This window comes from Mauremys reevesii, linkage group 2, assembly GCF_016161935.1.
Source record: "Mauremys reevesii isolate NIE-2019 linkage group 2, ASM1616193v1, whole genome shotgun sequence".
Classification (NCBI taxonomy): domain Eukaryota; kingdom Metazoa; phylum Chordata; order Testudines; family Geoemydidae; genus Mauremys; species Mauremys reevesii.
In genome coordinates, this window is record NC_052624.1 from 184,523,338 (window position 1) to 184,541,191 (window position 17,854).

At 44.3% G+C, this 17,854-nt stretch overlaps 1 protein-coding gene across 1 annotated transcript in view; it reads left to right on the top strand.

The window, feature by feature from the left end:
- The window catches only part of PARD6G (par-6 family cell polarity regulator gamma), a 106,639-nt gene that overhangs the window by 18,230 nt on the left and 70,555 nt on the right, over window positions 1–17,854 (top strand). The window contains exon 2 of the mRNA XM_039521301.1: window positions 2,798–3,020. Coding sequence (XP_039377235.1) covers window positions 2,798–3,020 — 223 coding nt within the window. The remainder of the gene's footprint in view (window positions 1–2,797; window positions 3,021–17,854) is intronic.

Consider the following 17,854-nt stretch of genomic DNA (forward strand, 5'->3'; position numbering starts at 1 on the left):
AAAACTTCCCCCAAAGTTCAGGGTTGAGGTTCTTCTTAATATCTGCACAGAATTAAAATGGGCAGATGGTTTCTTTAGTGTCTGTTTTACCATACTCTGTTAGAAGCCTGGAGACACACTTTCATTTTTTTGAAACTGAAGTCTAGTTGAACTGTGCTGTTTTGGTGAAGCCAAAATGTTTCAAGGAAACATGTTGATTTCAAAGGAGTTTTTGTTTGGAAGGAAGGGAGGGGAGGAGAGGAGACACACCTGCTTATGCCTTCTCTCTCCTTAGCTTAGTGGTTAGGGCACTGGCCTGGGATATTAGGAGACCAGGTTCAATCTCTGCTCTGTCTGATTCAGAGTGATCAGGGATGAAGAGCTCTGCTCAGTCAGGCAGAGCAGGGATTTGAATGTGGATCTCCCACATCCCTGGCGGTGCCCTACCCACCAGGCTACATACGTGCTCACACACTCCTTCCCCAATTGAAAAGCTCAGGTTTTGATCTGAAACCCAATATTTTGACACAATTTTCACTTATGCAGAAACATTGGAAAAGTTTTGTATTTGTTCCAGTGGGGGACAGAAGCACTTGGAAACTTTGGAAGTTTCTGTGAAATGGAATTGTCCTCTGGCCAGCTTTACTGATCAACCTATGTTACAAAAAGAGAGGCCAACTGAAACCAGCCTAGCGGGCAACAGGAAGGAAGATGAGGGTAAATCCTTAGGGCTCTGTCAGACATTTCTTGGGGTGGCAAAGAAGGGATGAATCTGCAACCAGGGCTTTGGAGAGGAGTGCGGAGCAGCTCCGGAGCAGTGGAGCTGCAGGTTTTTTTGCCTGGAGCTGGAGCACAGCTCCAAAGCCCTGTCTGCAACTGGGGCTGAAGTGATCATTAATGCTTACAGCTTCAACTTAGGTTGTCTTATATACCAGGACATCCATTTGGCCTCTCTCTAAACACTGAATGCAGTAGCACTCTGCTGGTATCTGAATCCTTGTGGAAAAATCCAGTAGAATTTTAATAGTGATGAAGCCAAGAAATTACTCTTAAAAACAAAGAAACAATCCTTTCCCCTTTTTCCCCCCTCCCCCCCATAAAATTTAGTGGAAAATGAAATCCTAGTTTAGAATTCTAGAGATTGGACTAAAAATTCTAACAAAAGTATCATTCTCAATTGAATTCCATAAGGAATAGTGACTGTCAACTTTACAACATAGGGAGTGATATTCTGTGCTGCACCTCTAAGGGGGGGGTAATACTGAACTTGCAGGGGAAAGGAGGCTAAGGTTGCTTAAGCCTCCCTTGTGTCTTCCCAATCCTGAACTGGTTCACGAGCTAGAATGGCCGCCAGTGTAAACTTAGTTCTGTAGGACTGCCTAAGTTATAGCAGCCTGTAACCAGCTGCCCAGGGCCAGTAAAACTGACTGGAATATTCTCATGCTGTGGCCACGACCTTCCTGCTGGGGGGTGAGGAGTCCTCCGAAGGCAGTCTGCAGTTCAGGCTCTGAGGAATTTTTGCCAGCTGGATATGGCTCTTTTAAAACCCCTTTATGCCACTCTGGCCCCTTTACCCAATGTGCAGGGACAAGTGTAAGAATCCCACTTAGAATTTTTTAAACTATGTAACAACCTCATAGATTAGTAAAAGTGAAAGTATATTGGATTCCAGTTTCCACAATCAGTGAGACTAGTTTCACTTTTGTTTCCGAACGCAAGTGTGGAAAATTTTTCGGTTGGGGTCTTAAGTCTTATAACAGCTGTTGTTTATGCAATTGTTGTGGGTCAAACTTAAATTAACAGTATTCCTTTCAACTGCTGCCATGGATCAGGGTGAGAACATGTGAAACTTTGTATGTCCCACAAAAATTGTAGCTCTTTATCCAGCCATAAAATTTGATTTAATGGAGTGGCAAAATTAAAAAACCTATAACAACTCACTTGGAATCTGAAGAACTTTTACTCCTGAGACTTGAATACCAAGGAACTATAGAGCAGTGGTTCTCAAACTTCTGTACTGGTGACCCCTTTCACAGAGCAAGCCTCTGAGTGCGACCCTTTCTTCCCCCTCCCCCTCAATTAAAAACACTTTTTATATATATTTACCACTATTATAAATGTTGGAGGCAAAGCGGGGTTTGGAGTGGAGGCTGACAGCTCGTGACCTCCCCCATGTAATAACCTCGCGACCCCATAAGGGTCCCAAGCCCCAGTTTGAGAACCCCTGCTATAGAGCATGTAGAAATTGATGATGTCCCTTTTTAATGAAAGACTGTACGCTGTACAACACATACCTCTAAATGTCTCGTGTGGGTTTTTGTTTGTTTTGTTTAAGTTCATTGTGCTGTTGCGGGGGGGGGAAATGTCAAGGATTTTTTTAAATGACTTCAGTGGGCTTATTAGCTATTTTTGAAGTTGGATGTGAAGAATGTTTCCTCACTTTGTTTTGAGAAGAGTAATTTTAGGGACACCAGAGATGCTGCTATTGAACAGTTGAACTTAAATGTCCGTTCTAATGGAATCTTGCTTTATTAGCTCTAGTTGAAATGTACCTTTTTTTTTTTAAACTGACCCTTTAAGAAGCTTGTAAACAAGCATTGATTCGTACTAGGGATAACATTTTTACAAAGTAGTCTGTTCTAGCATAATACAAATCCTGTTGCAAGCGTATAATCTGGGAACTGTAGACTTGCAAGGACACAGTCCAGCCATGCTCCGTGTAGGGGAGAGGAAAACAGCAAATGCTCTATTAAATTGTGCAACCTGATTATTTAACTGTAGCATCGTCCACTCACGTCCTTTTTGTTTCCTGTTGTAGTTTGGGGCAGAATTCCGAAGATTCTCTCTGGATCGTTACAAACCAGGAAAGTTTGAAGACTTCTACAAGCTCATTCTTCACATCCACCACATATCCAGCATGGAGGTGATGATTGGATATGCTGATGTTCATGGGGACCTTCTTCCTATTAATAATGATGATAACTTCTTCAAGGCTGTTTCGAGTGCAAACCCGCTGCTCAGGGTTTTTATACAAAGACAAGGTAAAATTTTCACATGTATTAAGTCTTCAGAGCCCTGGGTTGTCCAATCCTTTATTAGTGCTAGTAATCACATTGCAGTAGTACCCAGTGGTCACGAAGGGATGGGGACTGCACGTGCATAGAGGAAACGATCCCTATGCCAGAGGTTCTTGTGATCTCAAAGGTCTAAAACAGGCTAAGGGCCTGGGATGGTGATATACACGCATTAGGGTGAGACGCCCCACCCTCCTGGGTGGTATAAAAGGGTCAGAGTGGTGTACAAGGACCCTAAAGTCTCCTCTACATGACTTCCCCTGGCACAGGAATGGTGGAGATGGCCATAAGGTTGCCTCCCTCTCAAAAGCCATGGTATGGGGGAAGGGCAGAGGTGGGAGGAGCATGCTGGGGGAAAGACCATAGCACTGTGGCCCATAGGGCAGTCTGAGGAGACTGCTGTAACCTAGGCAGGCCTGGGGTGTTTGTGGTGGTCCTGTCTCCTCAAAGTTACACCAGGGGCTTCTCTAGCACCCAGAACATCACAGGAATGGGAGAGTGCAAAAATGGTTTAAAAGTCCCTTTAGCCTTCTCTCTCCCTGGGTTGCAAGTTCAGTATTGCACACCAACGTACTACTTGAGTCCCTGTCCTTTGATTTAAAAGGAAACCCAAATATTGTACCATGCCTAGGTCTTCATCTCCAGATAGGTCTTCAAGGCTTAGCTTTAGCCGACCGTTTCATGCCCTTATTGAACAGGGACATGTGCACATCTATCCATTTTGGAAAGATTGAATTCTGACACTGAAATGATTGCTGCGGGAGGGAGGAGTGAGGAGTGAGGACGCGGCATGCTGAGTACAGGGGGAAGGGGGCGAAGAAGAGGTGGGTTAAGGGTGGGGCTTGGGGGAAGGGGTGGAGTGGGCGGGCTGAGGGTTGGGCCCCCCAACCCTGGTGCTTGCAAAGTAGGGGAAGCTGCTGCCGTACAACATGCTTCTCCTAGCCTACAGCACCTTCAGCCTCCTTGGCTGCCTCATTGTCTCCGGTGCCAGTGGGCTGTGCCTGGGTGGGGTAAGGTGGGGGCACCTCCCAACTATAGTACTGTGCTGTATGGCAAAAAAAAAAAAAAATCCCTGGAACCTAACCTAACCCCCCCACCCCCCAATTTACATTCATTCTTATGGGGAAATTGGATTCGCTTAACATCGTTTCACTTAGTGACATTTTTCAGGAACAGAACTACAATGTTAAGTGAGGAGTTACTGTATGTAGGCATGGCTTTAAGGGCAGATGGCTGAATTAGGTGATCTGCTGTGTGTCTTCAGATGTGGTGTTTTTACTAACCTCTTACTAGAAGTCAAGCAAGCTGGAGGCAGAAATACGTAAACATCAGGATGATGTCAGGGTTATTCTAAATGGTTTTCATATCTTTGAGTAAGATTAGTCTAATGTGACATAGCACTTTATTCATCCAAGTTTTTTGATGGGGAAATGAATATTAAAAATACTGACGTTTTCTGTATTTTAACTGAAAACAAAAGAATTCAGTAACTGAAATCAAAGGAGTTCTTTAAAGATTCAATTTTTGCCAGTAACTCAAGAGTAGTATGACTTCAAACACGTCTTCTCTACTTCAGTTTCAAATCTTGCTTTAAATGTTGAGTTGCAACACGTGATTTCATTGTTTGCTCAAAACTGGCAATTTAATATCACTTCAACAGACTGCCACCCCCATCCAACATAGTTTAATGTCAGGTAGTCAGTTAGCACAGGGTTGGAAGTCAAAACTTCTGTGGCTTGTTGCTGGCTTTGTTGCTGACTTGCTTTGTGACTTCAGGCCACCCTGTGCCGGATCCTCCACTACCTAGAATCTTGTATATTCACTTACATTCGCTCACACGGATGGAAATAAATACACTAGAAGCCAGGCAGTAGCAAGCCCAGAGTGGTTTCTTCAGTTCATACATGTGTAAAATAAGAGAGTGCGGGGAAGGGGTGAGTGCGAGAGCTCCTGATTGTTGCCTGCCCCCCATCACTGAAGCTGGACAGGAGATCTGTTATCTTCCTTCTACAATGCACATTTGGTTCCCAGACTGTTAGATCTGTGCAGTCATGTGAACACCACTGGTGGGCCAAGTCATAAGAAACCACTTCTGTGGCTTTTTCATGCCTGTGTCAGTTCAAGTTTAATCACACATCACTAGATCAGTCCTGTTCAAAGGGCAGCAGTCCGTGCTTAGCTTAGACATATGCTGCTGAAAGCACTGTGTCTAACTAAACTTGGTCATTGCATCAGTATATCTGTAGGGCATCACTGTTCCAGTGATTTATTAATCAAAGAAGTAGTCAAGTGGGGGAAAATGATGCCTCAACTTCTCTTCAGTGTAAAAGCAAAGTCTCAGACTGTGCTAATCTTAGTCATTTGTCTCTTCCGAAGGGATGTGAGTGGATGCTTTTATTGAAGGGACACCATCAACCTGAAGTATAGTTGGTTAAAGAATTAAAAGGAATTTCAGTTTCCAAATTCCGAATACTCTGCCAGTTTTGGTAGCTGTACGGTTGCACATTCTAGTTTTAAACGTGTTTCTCTGCCCTGTTGTGTGAAAGAGCCAAGGGAACAAAAGAGGAAATTGACTGTGCAGGGGAAACAGTGAAACTGACTATAAGCTCTTAACATTTAGCCAGACCCAGGGAGGGCTCTAGCTTTTTTGCCTCCCCAAGCACAGCAGTCAGGCAGCCTTCGGCGGCTTGCCTGCGGGAGGTCCGCCAGTCCTGCAGCTTTGGCGTACCCACCGCCAAATTGCTGCCAAATCCGCAGGACCAGCGGACCTCCCGCAGGCAAGCCGCCGAAGGCTGCCTGACTGCTGCCCTCGCAGTGACCAGCAGGGCGGAGCCGCAGCTGGCATAACCTGAACGTTTGCATTGTGTACATTTTTTTTTTTTTTTTTTTACTGAAGCTAAGGCGAGCACAGAGAACTCTGGCTTAGCCTTTTCATACATGAGAATGTATTAATAGAGGGATTTTAACCCTAAAATATTGATATTTTAATCATAAAATAATAGGTATTTGGTGTTTGTGGAAACTTACTACTTGCTGTGTGCAAGTGAACAGTTTATCTCTTCTGTCTAGGATAGAGTCTTGAGAAACCCTATGTCAGCCAATACTCTTGGAATCTCCTGAAATGTCTTTTCACTGTTCTTGACATCACCTCTTAATCATAGAAATTTAGGCTTGGAAGGGACCATGAGAGGTCATCTAATCCAGCCCCCTGTGCTGAGGCAGGACCAAGGATATTTAGACAATCCCTGACACGTGTTTGTCCAACCTATTCTTAAAAAACCTCCAACGGCAGGGATTCCACAACCTCCCTTGGAAGCCTATTCCAGAGCTTAATTACCATTATGGTTAGAAAACTTTTCCTAATATGTCACCTAAATATCCCCTGCTGCAGATGAAGCCCATTAGTTCTTGTCCTACCATCAATGGACTTGAACAATTGATTGCTGCTCTCCTCTTAACAGCCTTTATCATATCTGAAGACTGTTATCAGGTCCCTTTTTGGTGGTGTTTTCTTGGTTACCTCAATTATCTCTTACTATCTTTCACACCCTGCATTGTGGTGGCCTTTCCTCTCTCTGTCTGAGGAGGGGCTGGATCTGCTTATCTTTAGAGCAATACTGCTCTTTCAGTTGGAGGCCCACGCTGCAGTGCAGTGCAGAACCCCTCCATCCTTCTGCTCTTTCTTCAGCGCTCCCAGCTCAGGACCCAAACTTGATTTTGGGGGTATGAGAGGGGAGGAGGGAAATCAGTGACAGACACAACACTAGAGCAGTGGGCCAGTCCTTTTTCTTCCCCTTTTGCACTAACAACATAGGACCCACACTTCAGCTTTCCTACATCAGGACTCCCTTTGGTGCTGATCACTACTGCTTCTCCTTAATTGACTGGGAGGTAGAAGCCTATTCTGCTGAGAAGGGAATATTAGTCTGAGGTGGTCGTGGGGGGACATACGACAACAAATTGGATTTCCAAATTCATTAGAAGCGCAGCATCATTCTTTTTCTAGCCAAATGAAAAGTTTAATACACTATATAAATGAGACACAGCTTTTCTGAAAAGGGCAACAAAAATGATTAGGGGTATAGAACGGCTTTCATATGAGGAGAGTAAATTAATAAGACTGGGACTTTTCAGCTTGTAAAAGAGGCGACTAAGGGGGGATATGATAGAGGTCTATAAAATCATGAGTGGTAGAGAGAAAGTAAATAAGGAAGTGTTATTTACTCCTTCTCATAATACAAGAACAAGGGGACACCAAATGAAATTAACAGGTAGCAGGTTTAAAACAAACACAAGAAAGTATTTTTTCACACAACGCACTGTCAACCTCTGGAACTCCTTGCCAGAGGGTGTTGTGAAGGCCAATACTATAACGAGGTTCAAAAAGGAGCTAGATAGGTCCATCAATGGCTATCTTCCATGAATCTATTAGCCAGGATAGGCAGGAATGGTGTCCCTAGCCTCTGTTTGCCAGAAGCTGGGATTGGGTGACAGGGTATGGATCACTTGATGATAACCTGTCTGTTCATTCCTTTAGGGGCACCTGCCATTAGCCACTGTCCGAGGACAGGATACTGAGCTTGATGGACCGTTAGTCTGACCCAGTATGGCCATTCTTATGTTCTTTTGTGTTTATCTGTTTTCCTCATTTACAACTCAGCTATCCCCATTCCCCTGCCAAGTGGATATTTAATGCATGAAAACAATTTAATTATTTGTGTGAGCAGAGGAACTTCATATTTCTAATATTCTAGTTTCAAGCTCTACTAGATTTCCATGAGAATTCAATGCAAGAAATAAGGTCAGATTAAAAAAACAAATATGTTGTAATTGTTTGTCTTCTCACTTGGCTGCTGAGGCTACGTCAGCTCATTCTTTTCCACCCCCTCAACTTGCTCTACAGTCACTTTATAAACTCGTGCTAACATAGCTTGTCCCTGACCAGGGAAACAAGTGTCAGTACCTTGTTAACAAGAAAGGTTCTGTCTAATAAGGAACCCAGTCAGCATTCTTGGCATGCTGAAGGTCCCACTCATGTCACAGGGAGTTTGGGGTGCATTTGGAATACAGGATTGGACTCAAGATTTGAACAGTACCCAAGGCCCTTTCTGCACTAATGTATTTTGCAGACTGTGCCAATTCTGCTTCTAGTTCACTAGGCTCCTGTACGAGTCTTACCTTGAGCATTGATACTAGTATGATTTTTGTAGCAGCCCACAAAAGATTTGTAGTTGACTAACAGAAGTGCAGGTTTTAAACTGGCAAACAGTTACAAATACACAACTTGATCAATCTGAAGGCATTAGGATCAGGTCCTCAGATGGTGTAAATCCATGTAGCTCTCTTGACCTCAGTGGCTTGATGCTGTTTTATGCTAGCTGAGGATCTGGTCCCAAGAATCTATTTACTCAGTAATAATTGTCAAACTTATCTAAAACTCCTCACATTGTGGCAAATGTTTGCTGTGTTACAAAAACCATATAACAGTGCAGGGAGTTTTAGATGGTTGACATCAGTTATTGCAGAGTAAACTGCCCTGCGGAGGTATGTGTGAGAGATAAGAACTTTCTCTATTGTGTGGGTGATTTGAAATCCCAAATACTGTAGTTTGTGTTAAACTTTTGAATACAATAAAAATGAATAAAGGTGAGCTACAAAGTCAAGCAGAGACCGATCTTGTTGACACTATAAACATTTTTTTAAAGTGCATCAGTTCAATTGTTCTCAAAAATATTACTCTTCCATTTGATCAAACATAGAAAAACACTTAATACAATGGACATTGCTTTCAAATGAGGTTTTGTTAATATGTCTTCTACATACACATGCGCACACACCAGCCCCTGCAAACAGCTTGGTACAGTTGGCTGATATAGTGTATATATTCAAACAAGAACAAGCTGCATTGTTACTCTAATGGCAGCCAAGTAAAATTAACATAATGCCATAAATGAGAAGCTGCAGTTATGGATTAGCTCAATTATAAATCCAGTGCCTCACTCCAAACTCTTTCCTGATTTTTTTCCAGTGGGGCACAGGGATTGAATGGATGTCTTGGCAGACAACTGTAGCTAGGGATGTTCCAATATACACTATGGTTGTTTATCCAAAGAAATTACAATTAGAAACTCTAAACAGGAAATGCAGTGAAAACTACCACATCATCCACCCACTAAATATATCCTTAGAACAAACAGTGCATAAAATAAACATGGGAATGCGGGATGATCTGTTTAATCAAGACACTATGAAAACATAGTAAATTCAGTGCACCTTGGGCCTAATTCTGCTGTTACACTAGTGGAAATCTAGAGTAATTCCACTGACTTCAGTGGAGGTACTTGTGATTATGTGGGTGTGTAACTCAGAACTGGTAGCCAGATCTCTCCTGATCCAGTGATCCATACGTAAGGCTGCGAGTTTCTCTGTGACTTTTGCTGTGGCCAGTGCACCTGGCTCGGGGGCAGCTCAGGCGGAAGAGTTTGGGTGTGGGAGGGAGTTGGGGCACAAGACGGGGTGAGGCAGCCAATGGGAGTTGTGGGGTCAGTGCCCTGGGTGGAGGCAGCACACAGAGCTGCCTGGCCACGCCTCCACCTAGCAGCTGAGTGAGGGAGATGTCGCCACTTCCGGGGAACCCCCCAGGTAAGCATCACCCAGAGCCTACCTCATCTCGTCTTGTGCCCCAACCCCCTCCCACACCCAAACTCTGCTGCAGCTGGGTGGAGGAAGGGGGGCACGGAGTCAAGTAGGAAGCCTGCTGGCCCCGCCAACCACACATGCCCCCCCCGCACCAGTGGGGGGGGCAGGCTGCCACCTGTGCACGCCCCACCCCCCAACACTCAGGCTGCCCTTCCCCAGCACCAGTGGGGCCGGTGGGCAACCCCACCTTCAAGTCTTAGTCACTAGTATTTTTAGTAAAAACCATGCATTTTTGTTTACTGCCCGTGACCTGTCCGTGACTTTTACTAAAAATACCTGTGACTGAAATGTAGCCTTATCCATATGTAAAGGAGACCTACGTGCGGTAGGGGGAACAGCTGTCTCTGTGGTAGTGTCCCTTTCTGCTCCTACACCAGCACAAAATGCTTTTCAGGGAGCGGTCACGTGGGGAGGACCGGGTGGCATGCAAATAGCCTACCTCCAGCTCCAATCTCAGCTTGAGGTTGAATTAACTTTCCTACAGAGCCCCTTTGTACTAAGGAACCCCCTTAAGAACAGAGGCACTAAAGCAGGGTGGACAGATCTGGCCCACAGGCTGTTTTAATCCGGCCCTTGAGCTCCCGCTGGGGGGCAGGGGTCTGGGGCTTGTCCTGCTCCAGCTGGGGAGCAGGGTTGGAGTCCATTCCACGTGGCTCCTGGAAGTGGCGGCATGTCCTCCTTCCAGCTCCTACACATAGGGGCAGCCAGGGGGCTCCACTCCGCATGCTGCCCCTGCCCCAAGCGCCACCCTCACAGCTCCCATTGGCTGGCTGCACCTCCACATAGGAGCTGGAGGGGAGACATGCCACTGCTTCCGGGAGTTGCTTGAGGTAAGCGCTGCTGGGATCCTGCACCCCTGAGCTCCTCCTGCACCCCAACCCCTTAACCCAGCCCTGATCTCTCTCCTGCCCTCTGAACCCCTTGATCCCAGCCCGGAGCACCCTCCTGTACCCCAAACTCTTCATCCCCACCCCAGAGTCTACATCCCCAGCCAGAGCCCTCAGAGCCCCCTTCCAAACCTCTCATCCCCCAGCCCCACTCGAGAGCCTGCACTCCCAGCTGGCTCCCTCCCGCACCCTGAACTCCTCATTTCTGGCGCCACCCCAAAGTCCCACCCCTAGCCAGAGCCCTCACCCCCTCCGGCACCCCAGCCCCAATTTCGTGAGCATTCGTGGCCTGCCATACAATGTCTATACCCAGATGTGGCCCTTGGGCCAAAAAGTTTGCTCACCCCTGTGCGAAGGAGTCCCTGGCATCACAGCTGAATTGGAGCTGCACTAGAGCAGGCTGTCCTGGAGCCAGTTTGAAGACTCAGGACCTTTGGGTAGATGTGGCTGACTTTTGGCAGAGGTTTCAAATCCATTAAGCAGGCAAAAGAGGCAAGAATTGCTCAGTAGCAATATGCACAGGAGAGTCAAGAATCGTGTGGGGGGCAAATGGCTTATCATAGATTCATTAGGGTTGGAAGGGACCTCAAGAGATCATCTAGTCCAACCCCCTGCCCAAAGCAGGACCAATCCCCAAATGGTCCCCTCAAGGATTGAACTCACAACCCTGGGTTTAGCAGGCCAATGCTCAAACCACTGAGTTATCCCTCCCCATCATACAGCCTTAAGTATGGAGCATGATAAATTTCTTCATCTTCCCACTTGGTAATTTAGCTTTTAAATTATAAGGTTTTTATCTGGCCTGGTGATAGATGCCTTAGAAACACCAGAGACACTGAAATGTCTGAGACAAAATGGGATGCCCCTTCTTGCTTGATATACTGGTCACTGGGGCAGTCTCTGACCTTTTTGTCTCTTCCATCTCCATGTGCACTCCACCCATTCCCACTGTCCTGGCTGGGAGCTGGACTCATTGTGTGTCCCCAGATGCATTGCCTTTGGGGAAGGGCTGAAAAGGAAACAAGTGTGGGTAATGGAAGCCTCTCCATGTAATGTGGTAATGGCGACAGGCACTGAGCATTGGGATCAATGAATAAAACTTCTTTCAGCTCACTGTAAAACCACCATTTATTTGTCCCACTCCTCTCAAAGAGTATAGCCTGAGCTGCACTTTCAGTTGATGCAGGGAGAAATGGAGAGAAGGGAATGTTAACAAATTCTGATCCATCCCATAAGAATCCCCGCAGGGAAAGCAAGCAATGACACTGGAAAAATTCAAGGAAGATCCTAGGAAGATCCTATCAGAACAATCAGCCACAAGTCCCGTCCTATGAATTTCAGGGAAATGGGCCCAAGGTAGTCTTCGCAGAGAAATGCTGCAGACACACAGCTGCTGTGTGTTTGCAGAGATGCCGTATGACAGGATGACTCTTCAGGTAGCTTCATAACTTGACACTAGGAGGTTTTATTTTTGTTCCATTTTTTCAAGTTAGTGACTCTAGCTGGCTGAAAGATAACGGTTCCAATACTGTTTTGGATTTTTTTTAAGAGCCTGAAAAATTACTTGTACTTAGTGTGTGAAACCATATTCTTAGAAACCCATTTGTACTTTCGTTTATATATACACACTTTATATTTGTTTTGTAAAGTTGAGAGAGATTTCAAATTTTATTTATTTTTTAAAAAACACTCTTGTCTAACGGTAAACTGATCCACTAAAGATGACTGATCATTTTCCTCACTTAGTGGTCAGAGCTGCTATCTAACATCAGTGTTGGTTAGGAGCCTGATCCAAATTCAGTTGAAGTCCATGAGCATCTTCTGATGACTTCAGTAGGCTTTCAGTTAGGTCCAGGATTACTGGCTTTATCTAACACGCTGTTCAAAATACTCCATTGCCCCCAACAACATACAGTGAAAAATGTGTTAAACTGCTGTCTCTGCCTTGCAACGAAAGCTATTGCATACCCTCTGTGATATTAACCATTGTAATGTGCCTGACAGCAAAGTCCTGTATTTAGCACTATTTTATTTTAAAATGATCTTGCTCTCATGATCCCCAGATTCATAACGTAAGAAAGCTAATGGGAAATAAATCCAGGACTGACTACCGTACTGGTGGTGGGCTTTTAAAGGTCTTTCATGTTTTAAGCAGATAATCCCCAGCAATGATGGCTGGTTGTCAAACCCCATATGTGAGACAGCAGGACTTTAATTTTGCTTGCTGCTTCAAAGTAAAATGTCCAACCAGCTACCCAATGCATTATTTAGCTTACTGGGTGGCTGGGCAGATGAGGTATAATTGGAGCTGTTTAAGGGGAGAAATATCTCTTGTCCTGCGAGTGGTTCCTCCAGAAGTTTTTGAGTGACCCCCATCCATTTAAGAACTCCACCGGTGTCAGTAGCTTAATGGCTTTAGCTGTTGAAATGGATCCACTTCAGAGCAGTGAGCAAACAGGAGTGATTTCCCTTGATGAGCATTATTAGGGTCCTAATGGGGTAATGTATCAGGACTCTGGTGCCCTTCTATAGCAGTAGCTGATAGGGTTTTTACTCTTGAAATACTTCAGATTCTGCTCCTGAATTGAGCTTTGTGGACACTTCAAAAGGGCTCTTGCAATTTGAAGGGATAGGATAGAGGTAAAGTTAATGGTGTAGACAAGATAAATTGAGTGCTTCTATCGATCTGTTCTCATACGAGAACAGGGAAATGGTTAATCAAATTGAAAGGCAACAAACTTAGAACTGATACAAGAAAACACTATTTTTATATAGCATAAGTTTGTGTCCCCTCACTCACAAATGATCATTGAGGCAAAGAGCTTTGTAGGATTAGTGTGGTTTTTTTTTTTTCTGGATCATGAGAGCACTCAGTGTTACAACAGAAAGGATAAAAAAATAAATAGGAATTAAAAACTTCACGATTCAGAGCACGAGCAAACTAATGACATGTGAAACTTCCCCTTGAGTAGAGGTCAGTTATGGAATGAACCTGCCAGAGGGGGGAGGCGCTAGAATTGCTGGCTCTGGCACTGTCTGAGACAAAGGTACCTTGCCACTTGGGCCCCAGGCATCATCTGATTATGATCATTCCTATGTTTCTAATGACTTCGTGCTGTGTACGTGAGGCTGAGAGTAGAGCACTGGAATTGGATACTAGCAAGATGGCTGAGAAGAGCTCTCGTAGAAAGCTTCAGGGTGAGAGCAGTAGGACTGTTCTAGAGTTGATGGGTTTTTGGTTTGTTTTTTTTTTTGCCCTACACTATTTTGAGGCCCACTTGCAATCACTTCATTTCTATGAATTCTGTTAATTTTTTTAATCTGTGGCTAAATCAAAACATCTCTTTGGCTCTTTCCATTCCCTCCCCAACAGAAATGATTCATTCTCTCTCTCTCTCTTTCTCTCTCTCTCTCAAGGATCTAATACTGCTCCCATCACTGTAGATCAGTGTTTCTCAACTTTTTTGTGCTGGTGACCTGCTTTGGACTTAAAAAAAATTATAAAATTGTGACTCCCCTGCCCCTCCCACCCACACTAAGCCTGAGCCCCACTACCCAGGGCTCCAGCCCCCATGCCTGGGGCTGAAGCATCTAACTTAGCTTTGTGGGGCCTCCTGTGACGTGGGGCCCCAGTCAGTTGCCCTGCTTGCCGCTCCCTAATGCCAGCTCTGCACTTACAACCCCCCTAAACCGGTCCTGCAACCCCCAGGGTGAGAGAAACTGCTGTAGGTCTAAGCACCGTGGCTAACGCACTGAGTTAACCCAAAATATGTCTGTGTCCTACCTTGATGAAGTGACTTGATGTGAATGAGCCTGCTCATTGCAATGGAGAAAATGAGCCTTTCTCTCAGAGTCTGTCTGTACTAGAAAAATGTGGTTTAAATAAACCAAGTTCATGAATGTGTTTAAAACCTTACTGTAGATGGGGCAAGTTGTATTACAACACTTTATCTGGTTGAGGTGAAAACCTGGGCTCCTCACTAGGGCTCGCTTTACCAGCTAACACATTATAATACACTTTGCCTTGTCTATACATGTTTTAAACCATTAGTTAAAATGTGAACATGTTTCCAAAAAAACAACCCTCCCCACCCCACCCCCGAAACACCTTTTCCTTAGTCATGACAAGTATGGTAGGTGTGGGGTTACTGTAACAATTAAGGAGCTAAGAGATGCTACCAAGCCAACAATAATTCTCATCCAAAGTCTTCATGTGACTGAGCAGGAGGTTGCTTTGTTTGTCAAGCCGAGTAATGCTTGCACCATTCAGGGTACGTCTTCACTACCCGCCGTATAGGCGGGTAGCAATCGATTTCTCGGGGATTGATATATCGCGTCTCATCTAGACGCGATATATCGATCCCCGAATGAGCTCCTGTCGAGTCCGGAACTCCACCAACCCGAACAGCGGTAGCGGAGTCGACATGGGGAGTCGCGGACGTCGATCCCGCGCCGTGAGGACGGTAGGTAATTCGATCTAAGATACTTCGACTTCAGCTACGTTATTCACGTAGCTGAAGTTGCGTATCTTAGATCGATTTCCCCCCGTAGGGTAGACCAGCCCTCAGCTCCGTTGGGAGCTGGATATCAGTATAACACGGCGGTTCATTCGTCTTAAACCTGGCAACAAACTGCAGTGAGTTTCCTTGCTCTACCGGTCTTGTGTAAAAGACAAGGAGTACATCATAATTGTCCTTAAACCACTAGAAGACATAACATTGTCTTTGCAGCTTGTCAGGCATAGAGACAAAACAGTCAGTCAGCTTTAAATTTTGTGGTTGGCATACCTAGGGGTATACCTCTGTTCTAGTGACTGAGCAGAACAGTAAAGCTAAGACAGGGCTGCTTCTCGCTGAAAGGATTTTGTGTTTCCATATGGAGAGTTGGGACTCTTGTTTACATTCTTACTACCAGCAGTTATGGGTCCAATTAAAATATTAAGTGAGGGAGGAAACTAAGAGCAGGTTACAAAATGAGATTACCAATGTAAGTCTATAATTAATATTTGTGCATTGAGGCTGCCTTAGTGAACTGGGTACATTTTGAAACTGTTTTTTTTTTTTTTTTAAATTGGCCTATACCAAAACTTTCAAGTAACCATTTGTAAAAGTCTTGTCTTATTCTGCACGGGCAAAAGATCTGAGTGGATTTTTTAGTTACCCAGGATTTATTTTTAAGTTTAACAGTGTTATAAAATACTACTTTATTGATGTTCGCAAGATACACTATTAAAAAAAAATTACAAAGGTCTAGTTACAGCTAGAAATCTACCTAAATATCATTAAAAAAATTGGCTATGATGGAAACTCTCTTGCAGTTTGAATTAAGGAATTGCAACTGCAATGCCATGAGTCAATTTTTAAATATCTATGCATAACTCACACCCACAGAATAAAGAGAAAATAATCTACTTCTGTTGTCCTTTCACCCCCAACTGTTCTGCCTCTTCTCCCCCCCCCCTCCCCCGAATGTATGCACATCTTGGCAACAGTGAGGAGAGTTTAAAAAAAAGGGGGGGGGGAAGAATAAAAGAGGAACCCAAAACCTGATCATTCTTCCCTTTTATTAAGGTGGTGAAATAGCTCCAACAAATACGCTGTCCATTTAAAACAGATGATGGGGAAGGTTTATCTATCAAATAATCCACCCTAATGAAGGTCCAATATTGGAGAACCTTCCCACAATATTTATTTTTCCTTTTCCCCAGCAATCAAAACAAGGGATTTACTTCCTCCTCACAATTAGGTTATTTATTTTGCCTGTTCTGCATGGCTACAGTTTCCATTTTCTTACTGATGGAAAGGATGCAGCGTACAGGTCATAATAAAACACTAGACATCACTCCTGACAAATTCCTAACTGCTTCTAGGAGTCCTCATGAATTCAGATTAGCTCTTGCTATAGTTATGGGGAGAGGGGCAGCTGCATTCAAGGTTCTGCTGTCACTGATTCCAGGCTCTCTGCTAACCTTCAACAAAATTCAGAAGGAAATACAGCTTAATAGACACTACACAACTGCCGCTGAAAGTGGATGCTCAGTGAGGCATATTTGTACTAGGTTTTGTATATCAGTAGTAGGCATTTACACACTGGATTTGTTTACAACCACATTTTTTAATGACTCAAATGCTACTACTCTGTCTACATTATTGTGAAGGGATTTAATTTTTCCAGATTTAAATAAGTGTTTAAATATTATAACCAGCAAGGGACTAGTGTCTCTTTATATGTTCCAAAAGGAAAACTATTGAGAGGCAAGAGAACTGTTTCTTGAATCTGCTCCTGATAATCCAGCTGAATCTTTATTTTTTTTTCTCTGTGCTATGTTTAGAGTGGCAAAGAATCCAGCAGGAATATTAAGGAAACCATTAACCTAGAAAACCTTGGTCGTCTCCTTGCTTTTTCTGTTTCTTTGAACAAATTAACTTTCTTAGTAACCTACAAAACTCATGCTGAACAATTTTGGTTACAAAGTGTAGTACATTTCTGGATCACCCCATCTTTTCCTCACTCCAGTTTTCTCTGCATTTCTTTCCTCTTACGAAGCTCTCTCCCCTATTTTGGCTGTCTCTACTTTCTGCTGCTTGTAAGTAGCTTTGAACCATGCTGACAAGCTGTGTTAGAACTCTTTGCCACCACACTGAGCAAAAGCTCCTTTTCCAAGGCACCCCCTGCAGAGTGAAAGCCAGTGGGCATTCCTGTCTGTTTCTCTCAGCAGGCTGTGTCACTAGGAAGAGGCTTGGGCCTCAGTAGCATAGCACTAAAAGCAATGACAGAGCTGATGGTTGTGACGACTCCGCTTACTGGGGAAAGACTGTTCCTAGTTGTGACTGATTCCAGGGTGGTAGTGAGCTGCCTCCTTTGTTCACTCTTTAGGGACTGGCTAGCTTGGAAGGCTGGTAGTGGGATCGTTAGTCCTTTAAGTTGCTAGTTCAGAACTAAATCAGGTCAGACAGTTGTAATGGAAAATTATTAATGACTGTGAGATGGGGCCCTGTTCCCAGTGGACAGGTTTTTGTATTCCCAAAAGCCATCATCAAAATCAGCATCTGTGTAGGTAGTTTTAGCAGAGGTCAAGGACTGAATGAACAGTGACACTGAATTGTCGTGCCTCTGAGGAGTTTCTCTCGCTCAGTATGAATGCACTAGGTTGGGCAGTGTAGAGACGTTTCTGATGCTTCCACTGTGCTTATTGTCTAGATAAATACAATTTCA